Source organism: Neopelma chrysocephalum, unplaced genomic scaffold (genome assembly GCF_003984885.1).
Source record: "Neopelma chrysocephalum unplaced genomic scaffold, ASM398488v2 Primary Assembly neopelma1_155, whole genome shotgun sequence".
In the NCBI taxonomy this organism is placed as follows: Eukaryota; Metazoa; Chordata; class Aves; order Passeriformes; family Pipridae; genus Neopelma; species Neopelma chrysocephalum.
In genome coordinates, this window is record NW_020897817.1 from 1,023,293 (window position 1) to 1,039,106 (window position 15,814).

The 15,814-nt window shown below is 45.7% G+C and overlaps 1 protein-coding gene across 4 annotated transcripts; it reads left to right on the top strand.

Annotated features, from left to right (window-relative positions):
* Nucleotides 1-328: 328 nt before the first annotated feature.
* SFPQ (splicing factor proline and glutamine rich) lies at nt 329-15,471 on the top strand. 4 transcript variants are annotated; one of them, XM_027701412.1, is made up of 12 exons: nt 330-1,250; nt 1,630-1,818; nt 1,917-2,218; nt 2,328-2,423; nt 3,717-3,913; nt 4,201-4,285; nt 4,594-4,711; nt 4,930-4,978; nt 5,059-5,180; nt 7,782-14,155; nt 14,448-14,521; nt 15,393-15,471. In XM_027701412.1, the coding sequence occupies exons 1-10, from the start codon at nt 627-629 to the stop codon at nt 7,917-7,919; spliced, it is 1,920 nt and encodes a 639-aa protein (XP_027557213.1). In that variant the 5' UTR covers nt 330-626; the 3' UTR covers nt 7,920-14,155; nt 14,448-14,521; nt 15,393-15,471. The 4 variants fall into 4 exon arrangements, with proteins under 4 accessions (XP_027557216.1, XP_027557215.1, XP_027557213.1 ...); XM_027701413.1 differs by having other exon boundaries at nt 14,111-14,155; XM_027701415.1 differs by lacking the exons at nt 14,448-14,521; nt 15,393-15,471 and adding an exon at nt 7,184-7,299 and having other exon boundaries at nt 329-1,250; nt 7,782-7,894.
* Nucleotides 15,472-15,814: the final 343 nt, after the last annotated feature.

Sequence of the window (15,814 nt, forward strand, 5' to 3'; positions counted from 1 at the left end):
CCTCCATTTGTGCTGGGGTTTCATTACCACCCTTGAATGGATAAATCGCATATTTTTTATCTCAGATTGGCTCTCAAAGCGGAGCGAAGGCTTCGGCCGCGCCGAAGCAGCGAACTATAATTGAAAACGCGTTTTTTTGACGCTTTTCCAGCCTTTTTTCAGCCGTGGCTCAAAGAGCCCTGAGGGCCCGGGGGGCGGTGCCGGGCCGCGGGCCCCGCCTGACTGACAGCCGAGCCAGCCAATCACAGCCCGCGCTTTCCACCGTGACTCCACCTCCCTCTGCTCAAACCGCCCAATCAGCGCGCGGGAGGTTAACGGCCCGTCCCGTGCTAACGTCGGCGGTCAAACGCGCCAATGGGCAAAGGGCAGGTTCGTTACCAATGAGATCAAAGAGTTAGTGGAGCAGCGGCACGCTATTGGCGAATCCGCCTGTCGGTCATCGCCGCCGGGGCCGGCGGTTGGCTGGTGGGGAGCAGGGGGAGGTTTCCGGGGGCGGGGACACTATATTAGGGGCGGACAAAGGCGGCGGCGAGGCCGTTCAGCCCGCCGCCATTTTGCGTAGCGGGTGCTGAGCAGCAGCGGCTGGAGCGCGCTCTCTGCTCTTCTCCTCCTCCCTCCGCTCCATCATGTCGCGGGATCGCTTCCGTAGCCGTGGCGGCGGCGGCGGCGGCTTCCACCGGCGCGGCGGTGGCGGCGGCCGCGGCGGCCCCAACCACGATTTCCGCTCGCCGCCGCCCGGCATGGGCATGGGGCAGAACCGCGGCCCCATGGCGGGCGGCCCGCAGGGCCCGGGCGGCCCGCCGGGCGGCGGCCCGAAGCCCGAACCGCCGAAGCCGCCCACGTCCACCTCTGCTCCGCCTTCTTCGTCCTCTTCAGCCGCCGCCACCACGGCAGGACCCACCGGCAGCCAGGCGGGAGCGCCTCCATCCTCCGCGCTGCCCGCGGGGCAGCAGCCGCAGCAGCAGCCGCCGGTGTCGGCGCCCTCCTCGTCTCCCTCCGGCCCGCAGCCGCAGTCCAAGCCCAGCCCGAGCCCCACGCCGGCCGGCGGCCCTAAGAAAGGACAAGGACAGTCTCCCGGCGGCGGCCCCAAGGGGCCGGGCGGCCCGCAGCAGGGGCCTCACAAGGGCGGCCCGGGGCACCGCGGCGGGCCTGGCGGGGAGCCGCGGGGCCGCGGGCAGCAGCACCAGGGCCAGCAGAGCCTCGGGGCGCAGCAGGGCTCGGCGGAGAGGAGCGAGAAGCTTTCGGACGAGGTGAGTCGCGGCCCCCCCCACACGCGCCTCCCTCAGGCACAAGATGGCGGCGGCTCCGCGCGCCCGCGCCGCCATCTTGAGGGGAGGAGCAGGCGGGGGGCGGTGGCGGGGACCGGGCGGGCGCGGGGCTCTGGTTTGTGTCCCGGCGCTGTGGTTTGTGTCCCCTGGGGTGCCCGCGAGGTCCCGGCGCTGTGGTTTGTGTCCGCTCGCAGTTCTCCCGGGCGGTCCCAGGGCTGTGGTTTGTGTTCCCTCACGATTCTCCCAGGCGGTCCCAGGGCTGTGGTTCGTGTCCCCTCGCGGTTCTCCGGGGTCCCCGGCGCTCCCCACGGCTCGATGGTGCAGCACGTAGTGATGGCTCGAACGCTCTGCTTCTTTGTAGGGGTTTAAAGCGAACCTCTCCCTCCTGAGGCGGCCTGGGGAGAAGACTTACACACAGCGCTGCAGGTTGTTTGTCGGGAATTTGCCCGCTGATATCACAGACGAAGACTTTAAAAGACTGTTCGCCAAATATGGGGAGCCAGGAGAGGTTTTTATCAACAAGGGGAAAGGCTTTGGATTCATTAAATTGGTAGGCGTTCATGCTGTGTGTCCGTCCGTTTTAAATTCTCGCGAATTAGCGATGTAGAACCTTAGTTCTCTAAAACCGGGTTTTAAACTTCCCCCCAGGAATCTAGGGCTCTGGCAGAAATCGCGAAGGCAGAGTTGGACGATACCCCGATGCGGGGCCGGCAGCTCCGCGTTCGCTTTGCCACACACGCCGCTGCCCTGTCGGTGCGGAACCTCTCGCCCTACGTGTCCAACGAGTTGCTGGAGGAAGCTTTTTCCCAGTTCGGTCCGGTGGAAAGAGCTGTTGTGATTGTAGACGATCGAGGTAGATCGACAGGAAAAGGCATTGTTGAGTTTGCCTCAAAGCCAGCTGCCAGGAAAGCCTTTGAACGGTGTACTGAGGGGGTGTTTTTGTTGACAACGTAAGTACTTCCCCTGGATTATCGTTTTCAGTTGAGTAGAGATTGTAGGCTTCTAGTTTTTCAGAGTGGAAGTTCTTACAGAGAAGTAAAATGAGTGTTTTCTGTTCAGCACTCCCAGGCCAGTTATTGTGGAACCATTGGAACAGTTGGATGATGAAGATGGTCTTCCAGAAAAGCTTGCTCAGAAGAATCCGATGTATCAAAAGTAGGCACTGTCTTTTGTTATAAACAGGATATAGGTGATGTTCTATGTAGCATTGTCCCAGGCTCTGAGGGGGATGGAGTAATTTTTGAGAAACAGGCTTTGAATTCTGAGATGTATTGCCAGTTCTTTTTTTTTGTTCATATTTTTGTATAAAGTAACATACTGATTCGTTTAGTGTGCTCGTTACACAAGCAGTTTTCTACATTGTGTCACAAAGAAATAGAAGCCCAGTAACAGATGGTTTTGGTGTGTGGAGAAACTCTTGAAAACTAGACTTGAACTGTTTTATGCTATTGTTGAGAACTGTCATCTCCCTCAAGGCTTGTCTTGTGTTGATGATCCCATGGGGAACTTGGAAATTGGTTTTTGTGCTTTGAAATGAGAAATGAAGTAAAATTTTAACTCATTCCATGATTAATAGAAACTTGCTGCCTGTGGATTTGCCTTATGTGCTGACCATTGGCATAAAGGGATGTTAAAGAGTCTTTTCCAAAGCAGCAGTTTTAGGTTAGAATCTGTATATTAAACCTGTTTGTTGCAGGATTGTTGTATTTTCCCAGATCACAGAAGGGAGAGCAGGGAGGGAGATTGTCAGTCTTGTTTGGCAGAGAAAGTTCTCAAAATTCTTGCTTTGATCAAAAACTGTAAGTGGTTTAGAGGCAGCTTTGAAAAGAATGTGGATTATTAATACAGCGTTCCTAAAACGTTGAAGTACTTTTATATTGTTAATGTATGGGAAGCTTTGAACTTTCATGATTTTGTGTCATTAATTACTGAATGTTAGACTCCAGTTTCTTTATATGACAGAATAAACTGTTGGCCCTCAGGGATTTTGAGAACTATTTAAGTGAAAGTGAAGGCTGTTATTTGCCTTTGACACACGGTGCTTTGGCACTGGAAAAATCCACTTCTCTGTGTGCTGCTGCTCTGAGTGGCTGTGCCTGTTTGGGCAAAGGCCTGTCTTGTTTGAGGATTTTGCACCTGGAATTGCCAGCAGTGGAGAGTATAAAGACAGTTAAGAAAGAGATAAACAAGTGGTAGCACTCTAAACATTTGCCTGGATGTGATAGTGCAGGAGTCTCCATATCTGCTGTGATAATTATTTGTGGGAAATGCTGCTGTCTAAGCCTGTAAAGTGCTGTACTCCCATCACAGCAAGTTCTCTGTCCCATAGTTGTCAGGTATTTTCAGGGCTCCCTTGATGTTCCCTGATAATTCAGTTATTCTGCTCGTGATCTTGTACTGACCTTGAGTTTCCAGGTTTGCCCACTCCGAGCATTTTCCTTTCTGCAGGGAAAGAGAGACTCCTCCCCGTTTTGCTCAGCCTGGCAGTTTTGAATTTGAATATTCCCAGAGATGGAAATCTTTAGATGAAATGGAAAAACAGCAGAGAGAGCAAGTGGCAAAAAACATGAAAGATGCCAAGGACAAACTTGAAAGTGAGATGGAAGATGCTTATCACGAGCACCAGGCAAACCTCCTGCGTCAAGGTAATTGGTTCTGAATTCTGTATTTTAGCTTTAAATGCTGGGCTTAGTTGCATGTCTGTTTAATGGGTGAGTGAGTAAATTTATGCTTCCTACTGTGAACTTGAGAATTTCAGAGTTAAAAAAAAGAGCAACTGGTAGGTTTTTTGATTTCAGTGGGGTATTGTTAAGAAGAGTGACATTGGAAGGTACCTGTCTGCCACAGTGCAGCTAAGGTGGATCTGGTTCAAATCTGATTAGAGTCTGGCATGATGTTGTGAAAAAGCTGCTCACAGGCTTCATTCCCACAGACCTCATGAGGCGCCAGGAGGAACTGAGGCGTATGGAGGAACTCCATAATCAGGAAATGCAGAAGCGCAAGGAAATTCAGCTGAGGTTGGTTTGGCTTTCATGGGATTTCAGTTACATTTATGGATTGGTTTGGGTTTTTTTTTCCCATTATTTTTTTCAATTATTACATTATGAAAGTTTCTGTTTTCCAAGAGCGCCCTTGCTGCTTCAGTTTGTGCGAATTGAACTGCAGTGTAAGTGTCTCCTCAGATATTTGGGCATTATAGAGTTTGGTTTTTTTGCTTCAGTGTAATCATTCAGTGCCTTTGGAATTGCTGATACAAATGATGTTGGTAAATGTTAGGGGTGTCGTTCCACTGCTGGGGTTTAACAGTCTGCTTTGGGGTGAGCAGGCAGGAGGAGGAGCGTCGCCGGCGGGAGGAGGAGATGATGATCCGTCAGCGGGAGATGGAGGAGCAGATGAGAAGGCAGAGGGAAGAGAATTATAGTAGAATGGGTTACATGGATCCAGTAAGTGAAATCGTGGCGGGTTTTGGATGTGTTGCTGTGCTGAGGAATTCTGCTGATGTATTTTTAAGGTTGCTGTGTTTTGCTTCCTTTGGGTTTGCTGCTACACTGCGTTTGTGTAGGGGCAGTGGCAGTAGTTGGCTGTACATGTGCTTTATCTCCTGAAAAGTCTGGGTTTTGGTGCTTTATTAGCCTTGCTAAAAGTTGTTTCTTCTACGCAGAGGGAGCGAGACATGAGAATGGGTGGTGCTGCCACAATGAACATGGGAGGTAAAGAATCTTTTAAGTAATTAGTTCATGTGGTTAACCTAGAAATTGCCAGAATATGATTATATATTTCTCTTTCTTAGATCCTTATGCTTCAGCAGCCCAGAAATTCCCACCTCTGGGAGGTGGTGGCGGCATAGGTTATGAAGCTAATCCAGGAGTTGGCCAAGCAGCCATGAGTGGTTCTATGATGGGAAGTGACATGGTAACGTATCCTCTGGTGGCTTTAGCTTAGCACAAGGGAATTGTGGTTGGGAATGAGTTCTCTCCAGTGTTCGGATGGATGTGGAAATGTCACTGTTAACTGCTGACTCTGGTCAGATGTTTAACACAGACTGTGGCAGTGTGTAGCACTAGAGTAGTTGTTAACCTTTATGGTAGCTTACACACTTGGAAGTTGATTGGAAGTGAATTCAAATGTGCTGTTAAGCATATTTGCAATTAACTCTGACTTCATTGGACTTTGGAAATTCTGCGTCACTGTTAGGCTTGGAAGGATTTTTTTGTAAAATCTAGAGAATCTGACAAATTTCATTCAAGTACATAATGCAGTAGCTTTTCAGTAATTTGATGTTCTGTATTGATGGACAAGAGAGATTTTTGTTCTCCTTCCCAACGTGTAACACTGTTTCTTTTGGCCCTTCCAAGCCTAGGTAGGCTGGATGCATGTTGGTCTGGGTATGCTGTTGAGTCCAGAATCTGCTCTCAGGTCTCTTTCAGCAGCAGATTAATTTAAGTGATCAGAGGTAAACAGCATATCCCTTAGTCTGTGCTGGTGTAGCTGTAGAAGAGCAGAAATGCTGTTTTTTAGCTTCAGGCATGTTCCAGCCATCCTGGACTGTAGCCATTTGTGGTTCCTGTGTCCCAAAGGAATGATAGCCCAGTGTTGGGTATGACACAAAGATAGAGCCTGTTAAAGCTACACCATATCTCCTGTTCTGAGGTATGTTTCCAAACTGTACTAGTTTTAGCACACTACATGTGTGCCTGGGCTTGGAGGCTGCTTGGTGTTCCCACCCTGAAGCACCATGGATGTAGATTAAAGAAATGCTTAATGGGCAGGATGGGAATCTGTTGGCTTAGGTGGCAATACCAGTGTGCTCTCACCCTCCTGAAAGGGTGACACTTGCAGCACAAGCTGAACTAAATGATTTTTGGGTGGGTTTAGGCCTCGGGCTTAACATGCTGAGCTACCATAGCAGCTTGTTGGATATCTTCCATTTTACTTTTTTGGGGAACCATATCTTTGGAATTGTAACTTCTCAGAGCATCATTGATTCAGTAGACAGTGCCGTTGGCCTTAAGGTATCTCGATAATCTACTGATATTTAAGCAGTTCCTAAGCTTCCTGTGAGCAGTTAGGCAGTGTGTGCTGGATGCTGTGTACATTTTTCTCCTCAAAACCATGGTACAGGTGCATGTTGAACTTGTGTAATACCTGAAACGTGATCTGGTCAAAAGGGGTGACAGTGAGGTGGATTAACTGCCTGGAGTTTCTTAGGCTGGGGATCTCTGCCACACAGTGCTGTCACAGTTCCTGTGCTGATACCTTTAAACAGAATTGGAGATGAGCTTGAAGCTGCCACGAATTAGGCAGAAATAACCTAAATAATGATTGAAATTCCTTTCTCGGAAGGATTGACGCTGACTTTCAGAAGTCAGGAACTCGAAGTGTGGATTGTCAGTTGCAGATACTTTTTGTAACAAACCACCTACCATTGTTCTGTGACTCAGTAGTGGGAAACCTGGTTGAAATGAAAGTTTAAAGCTCTCTTTGACCTCATAATGTGTAAGTTCTGTAGGTTGAATGCTGATCACACCTACTAATACAGTAACTGAACAAAGTACATGCAACTAGAGGTACTAGTAAAAATACCTGAAGTGTCTGCTTTACTGCAGAGTAACTGAGCTGTTACACCTTGGTGTGAAACCTTTCAGTGCTGTGAAGTTGTGACTTTCCCAAGAGCTTGTGGTGAAGGCGGGGTGGGAAGGGAGGTACTGCCTGGATGCACACCCCCCTCTGTGCATAGCTCTAACTGGACACACTGAGCGCTTGGAACACGTTTTGCATCTGATGCAGCAGCAGCTCTGGAGTCTGTGGGGTTTGAACAAGTGCCAGTCTCTGCTCGAGCAGTTGTGATGGTTTAGGAAAAGCACTGGTCAGTAGCTTTTTTTCACTTTTTTTTTTTTTCCCTTCTTGCAATGCAGTAGTGCTCACAATGAGTTCTGGTACTGCCTAAGGCCTCTGCAGTTTAGTCAGCAGACCGTAGTCTTAACCCCATCTTGAAAAGCTCATGGTCTCTAGACAGCACATGCCAGTCCTGGTGAGTAGGCATTCTGTTACATTTGATGAATGTCAGCTCCTGCTTCAGCCAACCGGAGCTGCCTTCTCTGATTAGGCTTATTTGGAAACAACAGTGATGTAATCTGAGCTTTTACTGCACTAAAGGTGAGAAGTTTGCAAGCTATTTGCATTAACTTGGTTGAAAAAATTTTGCTAGAGCTCATTTGGAAAAGTTGTTAATTCACATCTGCACTAATGCTTACATTTCTAGCACTGCAGGGAGGATCTGTTCTTTGTAACAGATGTATGAGAATGCATCAAGTGGGAACATACCTCAAGGCATGTATTACAATAAACTAATTTTTAAATTACCCTTTTTTCCTTTCTATGTTCCCGGTACCTGTGGATCGACTCAATGGTGATTGTATCGACGAACCTTGACTACGGAACCTTCTAAAAATATATACTTAACACACATGGACATCAACTACCTATAATGAACTGTTAATTCTGTTCCAATAGCGTCCTGAACGCTTTGGGCAGGGAGGTGCGGGGCCCGTGGGTGGCCAGGGTCCTAGAGGAATGGGGCCTGGAACACCAGCAGGATATGGTAGAGGGAGAGAAGAATATGAAGCCCCAAACAAAAAGCCCCGATTTTAGATGTGACCTGTAGTTTCATTCCAGTTTGTTTTTGTCTGTCTTGTTTAGACACCAACTTCTTAATTCTTGCATTTTAGTAAGAAAGCTACGTTTTTATGGATGTTAGAAACTTACTGACCTAATATTTGTAAGTGGTCTGTTTGGGCGAGTACAATTTAATTATGTAATGCAGTGTTTCAAAATCAAATTTAGCTGTTTTTTTGATGTATAACGTCCCTAACTTGATGGCAGTGTACCTTGTGCCACTGAATTCCCAAAGTGTACCAACCTTTTTTTTACTGTGCTTCAAATAAATAGAAAACTAAATGTAGTAACTCTTCTTGCCAGTCGTGGTTAAACAATTGAGGCTGAGTCCCACACCTGCTGCAGTAACCCGAGAGCCTTGAGTCGAGGTTGGACTAGACCAGGGTGTGGAACTGCAGCGAAGAGTGAGATCTCTTCCCACAATGCCTCTCTAGCTAAAGATTGGGTTAAATTGTAGCCGAACTTTGCAGTAGATGCAGATTTTTTTGAGCAGTCGTTGTGCTGCAATAAGGAAGCAAATGGAAACCTTGCAAGTGCTGTAAGATACAATATTTAAAGCTCCACTGCAAGCAGCATAGTAACAAATTCCATATTTTAGCTACGGCTGACGGGTGGTGGGATGGTAGCACTTGCCACCCTGGTAGTCACTGCTTGGAATCTTTTAAAAACTTAAAGCAGAAGACTAGCAATGGTTATTTTAAAATAAATTCATAGAATGCCTTGCATTGGCTGACTTCCTAACTAAAGGATTGTTAATGTGATATTTATATGCTCTTAAGCTGTCTTGAGATCACAGGATCTGGCCTTTGCTCAGTGTTGTAAACCTGCCTGAAATTGCTTGGCAAAAAGACCAGAAGTGTTACTCGAGTGATTAAGGTTAACTTGCTTATGTCCTCATGCTAACAGTGGACTAATTTGCCTAGTTCAGAATACAATCATTTGTATTATGGGGACTGCAGGAACTATTCCTAAATCGTGTAGCTGGTGGGCAAATCCTAAAATCCTGTATGTAAAACACAGCAATCAGCTTGCTTGCATGATGGTTATCGCTCTTTTATTATTGATGTTTGGAGATAATGCTTCAAAAGTAGTATCTGAATCTGGAGTTCAAGAGTTAATACTACACAGTGCAAATAAACTCCCTTTAAGGTTCTCTTTGTAGAAGATCTGATGAATTCGTTAGCTCGCTGTTCATTGTATTAAGCCCCAGAAGAATTTCAGAGCATTCTGGACTCATTGGTAAGGTAGTTGCTTTGCTTATTATTACACTGTACCAGGTGAGCTGGGAACGTGACTTCCCAGTGTCAAATACCTGAGTGTTAATGCAGGATCCATCAACCTGCTTGGCACAGAGTCTGTAAGCTTAGCTTGGCTGTACCTTCACACCATCCCCAGCCACCAGTGTTCTGTGAGTAGCTTTAATCTTCCCAATATCTTTCCATTCCTTGTGCTAAGCATTGGCTAATTCTAAATTCTATGCTAAATTTTCTCTGTGGTTAAAACTTTAGTGTCAGATTGCAGTGTTTTAGAGTGAAGATGGCTGATCCCTCTTGAAGTACTGTTACCCCTTAAATGACAAATAGCAAGTTGGGAAATACTGATACAGGTAACACTGACTGGGAACATGAAGCTCACTAAAGACTGACTCAGCTTCTTTGGTGAATGCTTCTTAGTTACCCAGAAAAGTTTGGGGGTTGATAACATGCTACAACAATGAATTGCTCTTCAGGAAATTCCAAATTGGCAGTTCCTAAACTGCAGACCAATTCCTTGGGAGTCCTTGTATTGGATAGTTCACAGACGAGCAGTATGGATGCAATTTGTGCTGTTGAAGCAGTTTGAAACAATGTGTTTGCTGGAGGGTGTTCGTGGGACACCCACAGAAGCTGAAGGTGTCCGAGGTGGGGAATTCTGAACGTGAACATTAAATTAATTTTTTCAGTTTATTTTTCAGATTACATGTCATTCTTTATTAAAAGAGATGCTGGTGCATATCCTAAAGTATGTTCTTTTGTAGTTCTGTAACTTGGAAGAGTGAAGGATGCTGCTGTCCTTGTACCTTACAGAGCTTGTCTTTGGGTACCCCTGTTTTGTACGTAAGCTACCGTTGTTAGGTATTAAAATAGCTGAGTTGCAAAACCATGATTAGTAAATATTTTGAAAGATTTGGCGGTTTTCAAAACATCTGAAAGTTTGGTTAAATCTGGCTTTGTTGTAGCTGCATAAGCAGAATTTCTAAAACAAGTTCTGCTTTGAGTTGCATGTACTAAACAGGCATATGATGAATTAGCCAACTTCATTTAAAGACCACCTTTTAAAAGTGGTGTCTTAAAAGCTGGCAAACATGTCAACTTTCAAATCTGGTAAAGTTACTAAATGTGGGAGGCGAGAAAGTGATGTTCCTTTGATCTGTTCCTATGAGGTTTTGGACTTTTTTCATAAACTCAGATTTATATAATGGAATCTTTAAAACCATTCAGAAAAGTGGTTTGCTGGACAGACCTGTTTTTGGATGGTCTGGATCGCATAACACATTTTTGTACTGGACTTGGAGGACATTGGCTGTTGCAATTTAGTTTGTTTTATCAAAATTGAGCCCATTTTGACATTTAGAGCTCTAAAAACTGCAGCAAGTAGAAACTGGTATCGTTATACATATGTCTTTGCACTTTCTCAGAAATGAATACAGAATAATCTTAACTTTCTGGTGTAGACACATTACACGAATCATTTATACAGCTGACGAGAAACTGAAACTGCTTTTGAGATTTTGTGGTATTTTTGTGGTAGACAAATTCTTGGCTTCTCCTTGGCAACCATTTACTGTGGCAGCAAGTTCTTGCTGGAGTTTTGAGACTGCAATTTACACTTTAAAAAACTAGTGGCCTGCTACATAACTGCACTTAGCCAGCATTTCTGCAGTTCATAACTGTGAGGAACGTAGTACCACAAATGGCAATGGACATTAGGACCCGGATGTAGTATTCCTGCTTGCTCCGAGATTCTCATTGCCGACTGCGTCCAGGTAGGTAACAAGCAATATAATCTAACTTGGTGACTTTCTATGTAATCTTATACTGTGGGTATTCTGACATCACACTTCTGACTGTGGAATTACAGTGCAGCACTCCATACCTGTATGTTGAGCTTGCATCAAAGCTGTGTGGTTTTCGGTTTGAAGCTTTGTCTCGTTCAGAGACAACGAGCAACTTGCTGTGGTTCTTAGCTGAGGATTTCCAGACCCGATTCCTCCGTGCATACGACTCGGCTTGGGTGGATTTTTCTTAGTTCCGATGTAACGAAGATACTCTTAGCTGAGCACTGTGGGGAAGAGGGAATGTGATCTTGGACTCACTTGACTAGTCGACTAGGTGCTCTCAGTGCCTAGAAAAGAACTTGTTTAAACTCTCTGTAGTGACCAAGTGGCCCATCTGCAGCTCATCCCTGTGTAGAGTCTTGGCTCGGTAGGAATGCGTTAATAACTGCTGCTCTTGCCTCGTGTGTGCTGTGTGAGTCACCTCAAACTCCTGGTACAGGCAGCTCTGAGACTGATCTGGAATATTTTTGAGAACATAAATGAGTGCTTGAATTAATATCCCATGAATAGTTTCATAAAGCTTATATTGGACTTTGCAGTTGTCTTTATTTTAGCCTTTGATTGACAAGCCTGATACATTCCTGTGCTTTAATTGACAGCGATGAGATTCTGTTACTTCTGCCTGGTAGAGTCATCCTAGCAGTGTAATGCTCAATTTCATTTTTCATCAGTCTTGGGGATGTAATTCTAAACTCTTCATTACTACAACTACTGACTGCAGTGTTCCAGGATTAACATGCTTACCTTGCCAGACATCCAGACATGCTGATCTCCAGCTCTTTTGCATTATTCTTGAACCTGAATTTCAAGGTCCCTTGTTCCTGCATGTAGTCTGGCTCTTGTCTGATACTCAGTTTATTTCACAGGTGTTGTAATGTGTTTTCCCACTTGTTCTGCAAAGTTTCGCTTTGCATACTTGTTTCTGGTATTATTGTCACTTTTGGACCCTTCTGTGTTACCATCCAGGCAGGACTCTTGCTGGTGAACAGGGATCTGCTGGACAGCCTTGCCTTTTGCTGTAGCCACCTTTCCACGTTCCACTGGGCACTTGAAGTAGCAGCTGCACCTTGAGATCCTGACAACAGGTCTTTGGTTACACCCCAGTGAGTGTAGCCAACACCAGCTGGTCACACAGTGACACCTTGTCACAAAGTCAGTTTAACTTTCTGTGATGGCTTACCTTTACCTGTGACTGGGATCCATTCCATGATTGCTCACCCTTACTTGGGACTGGGATCCAGTAGAAAACCTGCTGGCAGCCAGCGTGCTGTCCTGTAGCAAAACTGAATTAGTGATCTTAAACCAGTGCTCAGATCTGACTTCAATTTTTCTAGTTATCCAGCTCTGGATACTTGACTTTCAGGAATGTCGTGGAGGGGTTACTGGCACATCTGCCTTGTTCTATGTACTTGAACTTAGCACGTTTTTGACACTCTTGGAGCGAGCAATTTGTGACTGAACCGTGGGCTCAGAGCAGCTCTGGCTGCAGTAATGAAACTTGGTGTGGTAGCAAACTTTAAATAGTCATGTCTGCTCTAAGTCAGTCTGTAACAAGTGGGTACAAGGAATGCCATTCAAGTGCTTGCATTGTGTTTCATCTTGGTTTTATCTGTGTGAAAAACACTTTTTCTCAAAAGCTTACCTGAAGCTCAGAAGTGTGGTGTCAGAATACATTGTACTGCTAGGCCCTCCGAGCAGACCTGGTGCTGGCAGGAGAGCACAGCACAGCGTGGATGGGGCTTTACTGTAACATTAAGCATACAAAGTGTTGATTTGCTTGCAGTTCTCCCCATAGCTAAACACTGAGGCCTGTGAGTAGTTTAGGACTCGAGCAGTAATGGGGTTGCATGTCTCTGTTAATCATTGCCAGCTGCAGTGACATGATCAGGAAGGCCAGTGTTCTGTTCCATTATGTTCAGTGAGGCTGAGCATGTTGGGAAGGATGCATCCAAGTATAGTGCTCTGGGGAATCACTTGGCTTCTTCCACTACTAGCAAGTTTGGAATCAGCTAATTAGCTTCAGATTTTTTTTCTCTCTCCATACCAGCTAGTGGGGCTGTTAAATAGCTGCTGCCTGGCAAAGGAAAAAACGGGAGGATTGGCCTTCTCCCAGCTGTGTCATTGCTGCTAGGTAATGATTGACACGTTAGGACTTGGCTGTGCAATCCCGCAGTGGTCTGTGAATACCCCATCTCTATACATGTTGCTTCTGAACACCAGTACTGAAGAGCTAACTGGGGAGGGCTGGGAGGAGCGTGGCCAGTAGGGAATCTGCAGTGTTTAAAGGATGCACAAAGATATAGTATCCCTTATGCATGGGGTTTGTTGCTATGGCAGAGAAAACAATATGTGCATAACTCTCCTGCTCCTGAGGGCCATGAGAAAACCCAGGTGGTGGGTTGGACACTAATCCTGAACTTGTCCCTGCCTGGTCAGATCACGCTGTGCCCGAGGTGTGATCTGCTTCCCAGCTGGAGCTGTACAGAGCCTTGGAACCACATCCCCAGCTCTCACCATTGCAGGCTGCCCTCAGCTGTAGTAAAGGGGGGTCTCGAGAAGGGAAGAACCTTGCTGAGGATAAAAGCAGTGACAGTGCCAATCTTAGTGTCTGCCTTTGGCTTCTGAAGCACTCGTAGGACTGTTGAACCCAAGGGCTCCTACAGTCCAGGGCCACTGCACTCCCTCATGAAGGGGAATAGAGGGCATTGCTGCAGGACTCAAATAGGGTCAAATAGTTGAAGTAGCTGACAAAATTAATGCCTTCACATAAGGGATAATATACCTCTGGCTGCAATCAGACCTCACTGTGCTCAGATGGGGGGTTATGGTTTGTGCTCACACAAGGTGCAGTTCTTCAGGCAACTACCTGCATATTCCTTCAGCTCTTGATGAGTGTTAAGGCCAGCCTATTTCTGCCCCTTATTCTTCCACTTAATGGTTTGGAATAACTGATAAATTACCCCTCATAACTAATCAGTCCATGTATCTTAAACCCTTATTTTTAAGTTAGTTTTGAAATGGTCCAGCTTTGCTGTGTATGACTCTAATAACTTCAGTTGTTATCCTTTAGGTGAAGATGAAAGCTGAGTGACACCGGAGTGCTCATCCATGGGAAGTAAGTAGCACTTTTGTTCTGCATGGATAAAATAATAAAGGTTTCTGGACACTTGATGTTCAGTCACTGAGTACCTTTGAATTGGGGAATACTGAGAAGTTGGAAAGAGTGAATAAATTAAATGTGTAGGGTAGAACTTAGTGCCTGCTGTCATGCCGTGGGCTTGAGCACCCTGACTCCATCTGGGCTTCATATCTTGACAGCAGCGGTTAAAAATACCTTTCTAGACGTGGGTTTGTACAAAAGATTTCAAAATCTCTGTGGGTATAATAACTTGGGAATGTTTTTCCAGTCAAGGAGCCGAGCATGAGCACATCCAGCACGGTGCCCAGTGTGTGTGGAGGGACCAAGGGAACAGGTGGACAAGTAAGTAGTTGGTGTCCTTACTGTGAGAGTTTGATAGCTCATCACCCTGAGGTGGGTTATGTAGTTCCTGCCTGAAAATCGTAATTAATCTCAATTTTATATAAAGTTTCGGAATCTTGCTTCTGTAGTGCCAGAATGTCACCATTGTCTGAGGCCTTTCAGCCCTGCAGCAGCAAATAAACTCTGTCCTCTTGAGAGCTGCAGGTGCTCAAACAAGAAATGACCATTCCTGCACTCAGGCTACAGAGAATGGGGTGGGTGATTGTCAGCATGGAAAAAGGAGAACAGAGCAGCTGCTTCTCAGATGTTAACCCAACTAAACCTTGTGTAAAATGCTACTTGGCTGAAATACTTAAACACTGAACTTTAAAAATAACCTGGAGTATAAATCAGCATGTACAGGAGCACAAGCAAATAGCAATTCAGGGAAATAAACCGACTTGCAGAGCTGGAATTTATGACATTTTCCCTCTAATTTGCCACTAAATTACAAGGGGGAACTTCAGATATTTAAAATTCTGTGTGAGGAGCAACATGCTGAGTGCCTTCACTCAGAAGTCACAGGTAAGGAACAGCTTAGATGCACAACTGAACCTGTAAGAGGTGAAGCCAGTGGGATTCAGTGGGTGCACTCCTGTAGAATCCTGTGTGGTTTGTCACTGCTGCTCTTGGCCCCGGCATAGGAAAACACACAGAGCTGTTTCAGATCTTAGAAATATGAAATCTCTTTCTTTAATCTCAGATCTGATGTGAGAAAGTTTTAGATAATATTTGGCAAGCACGTGGCCTGTTGTGATGCTGATTCCATGTCATGACCTGTAATTTCTGCTGGTGTTTTCAGTCTTTCTGATAATATGCTTTGTACTTGCAGAAGGAGAAGTCTGATTGCAGTGAAGAGGAGCCAGGAAGATACAAATTTTAAAAATAAAACATTTTACTATTTTTATAAATGGCTTCTGTTTTATTCCAGTGTATTGAGTGAGTAAGCAGTCTGTCCAGTGTGGTATGGCTGGGTCTGAGAAACACGAGTTTCTGGATGTTTCACCCATTCCTTATCCCCATTTTGAGTCTTGTGTAGTTCTGTATGATAGAATTCCAAATGTTAACCTGTGCCTGGTTGGTTTTTAATAGCTTTCTTGGTGATGACTCCAGTAATTAAGCCTGAGATGCCAAAGTTAAGAGTTAAGTGCTGGGTTTAGCTCTTGCAGCACAAATTGCCCTGGTTCGTGTTGCTTCACCTGATGCTTTGACAGCTGTACTGTGCACGTATGTGGTTCATACTGTCACTCATCA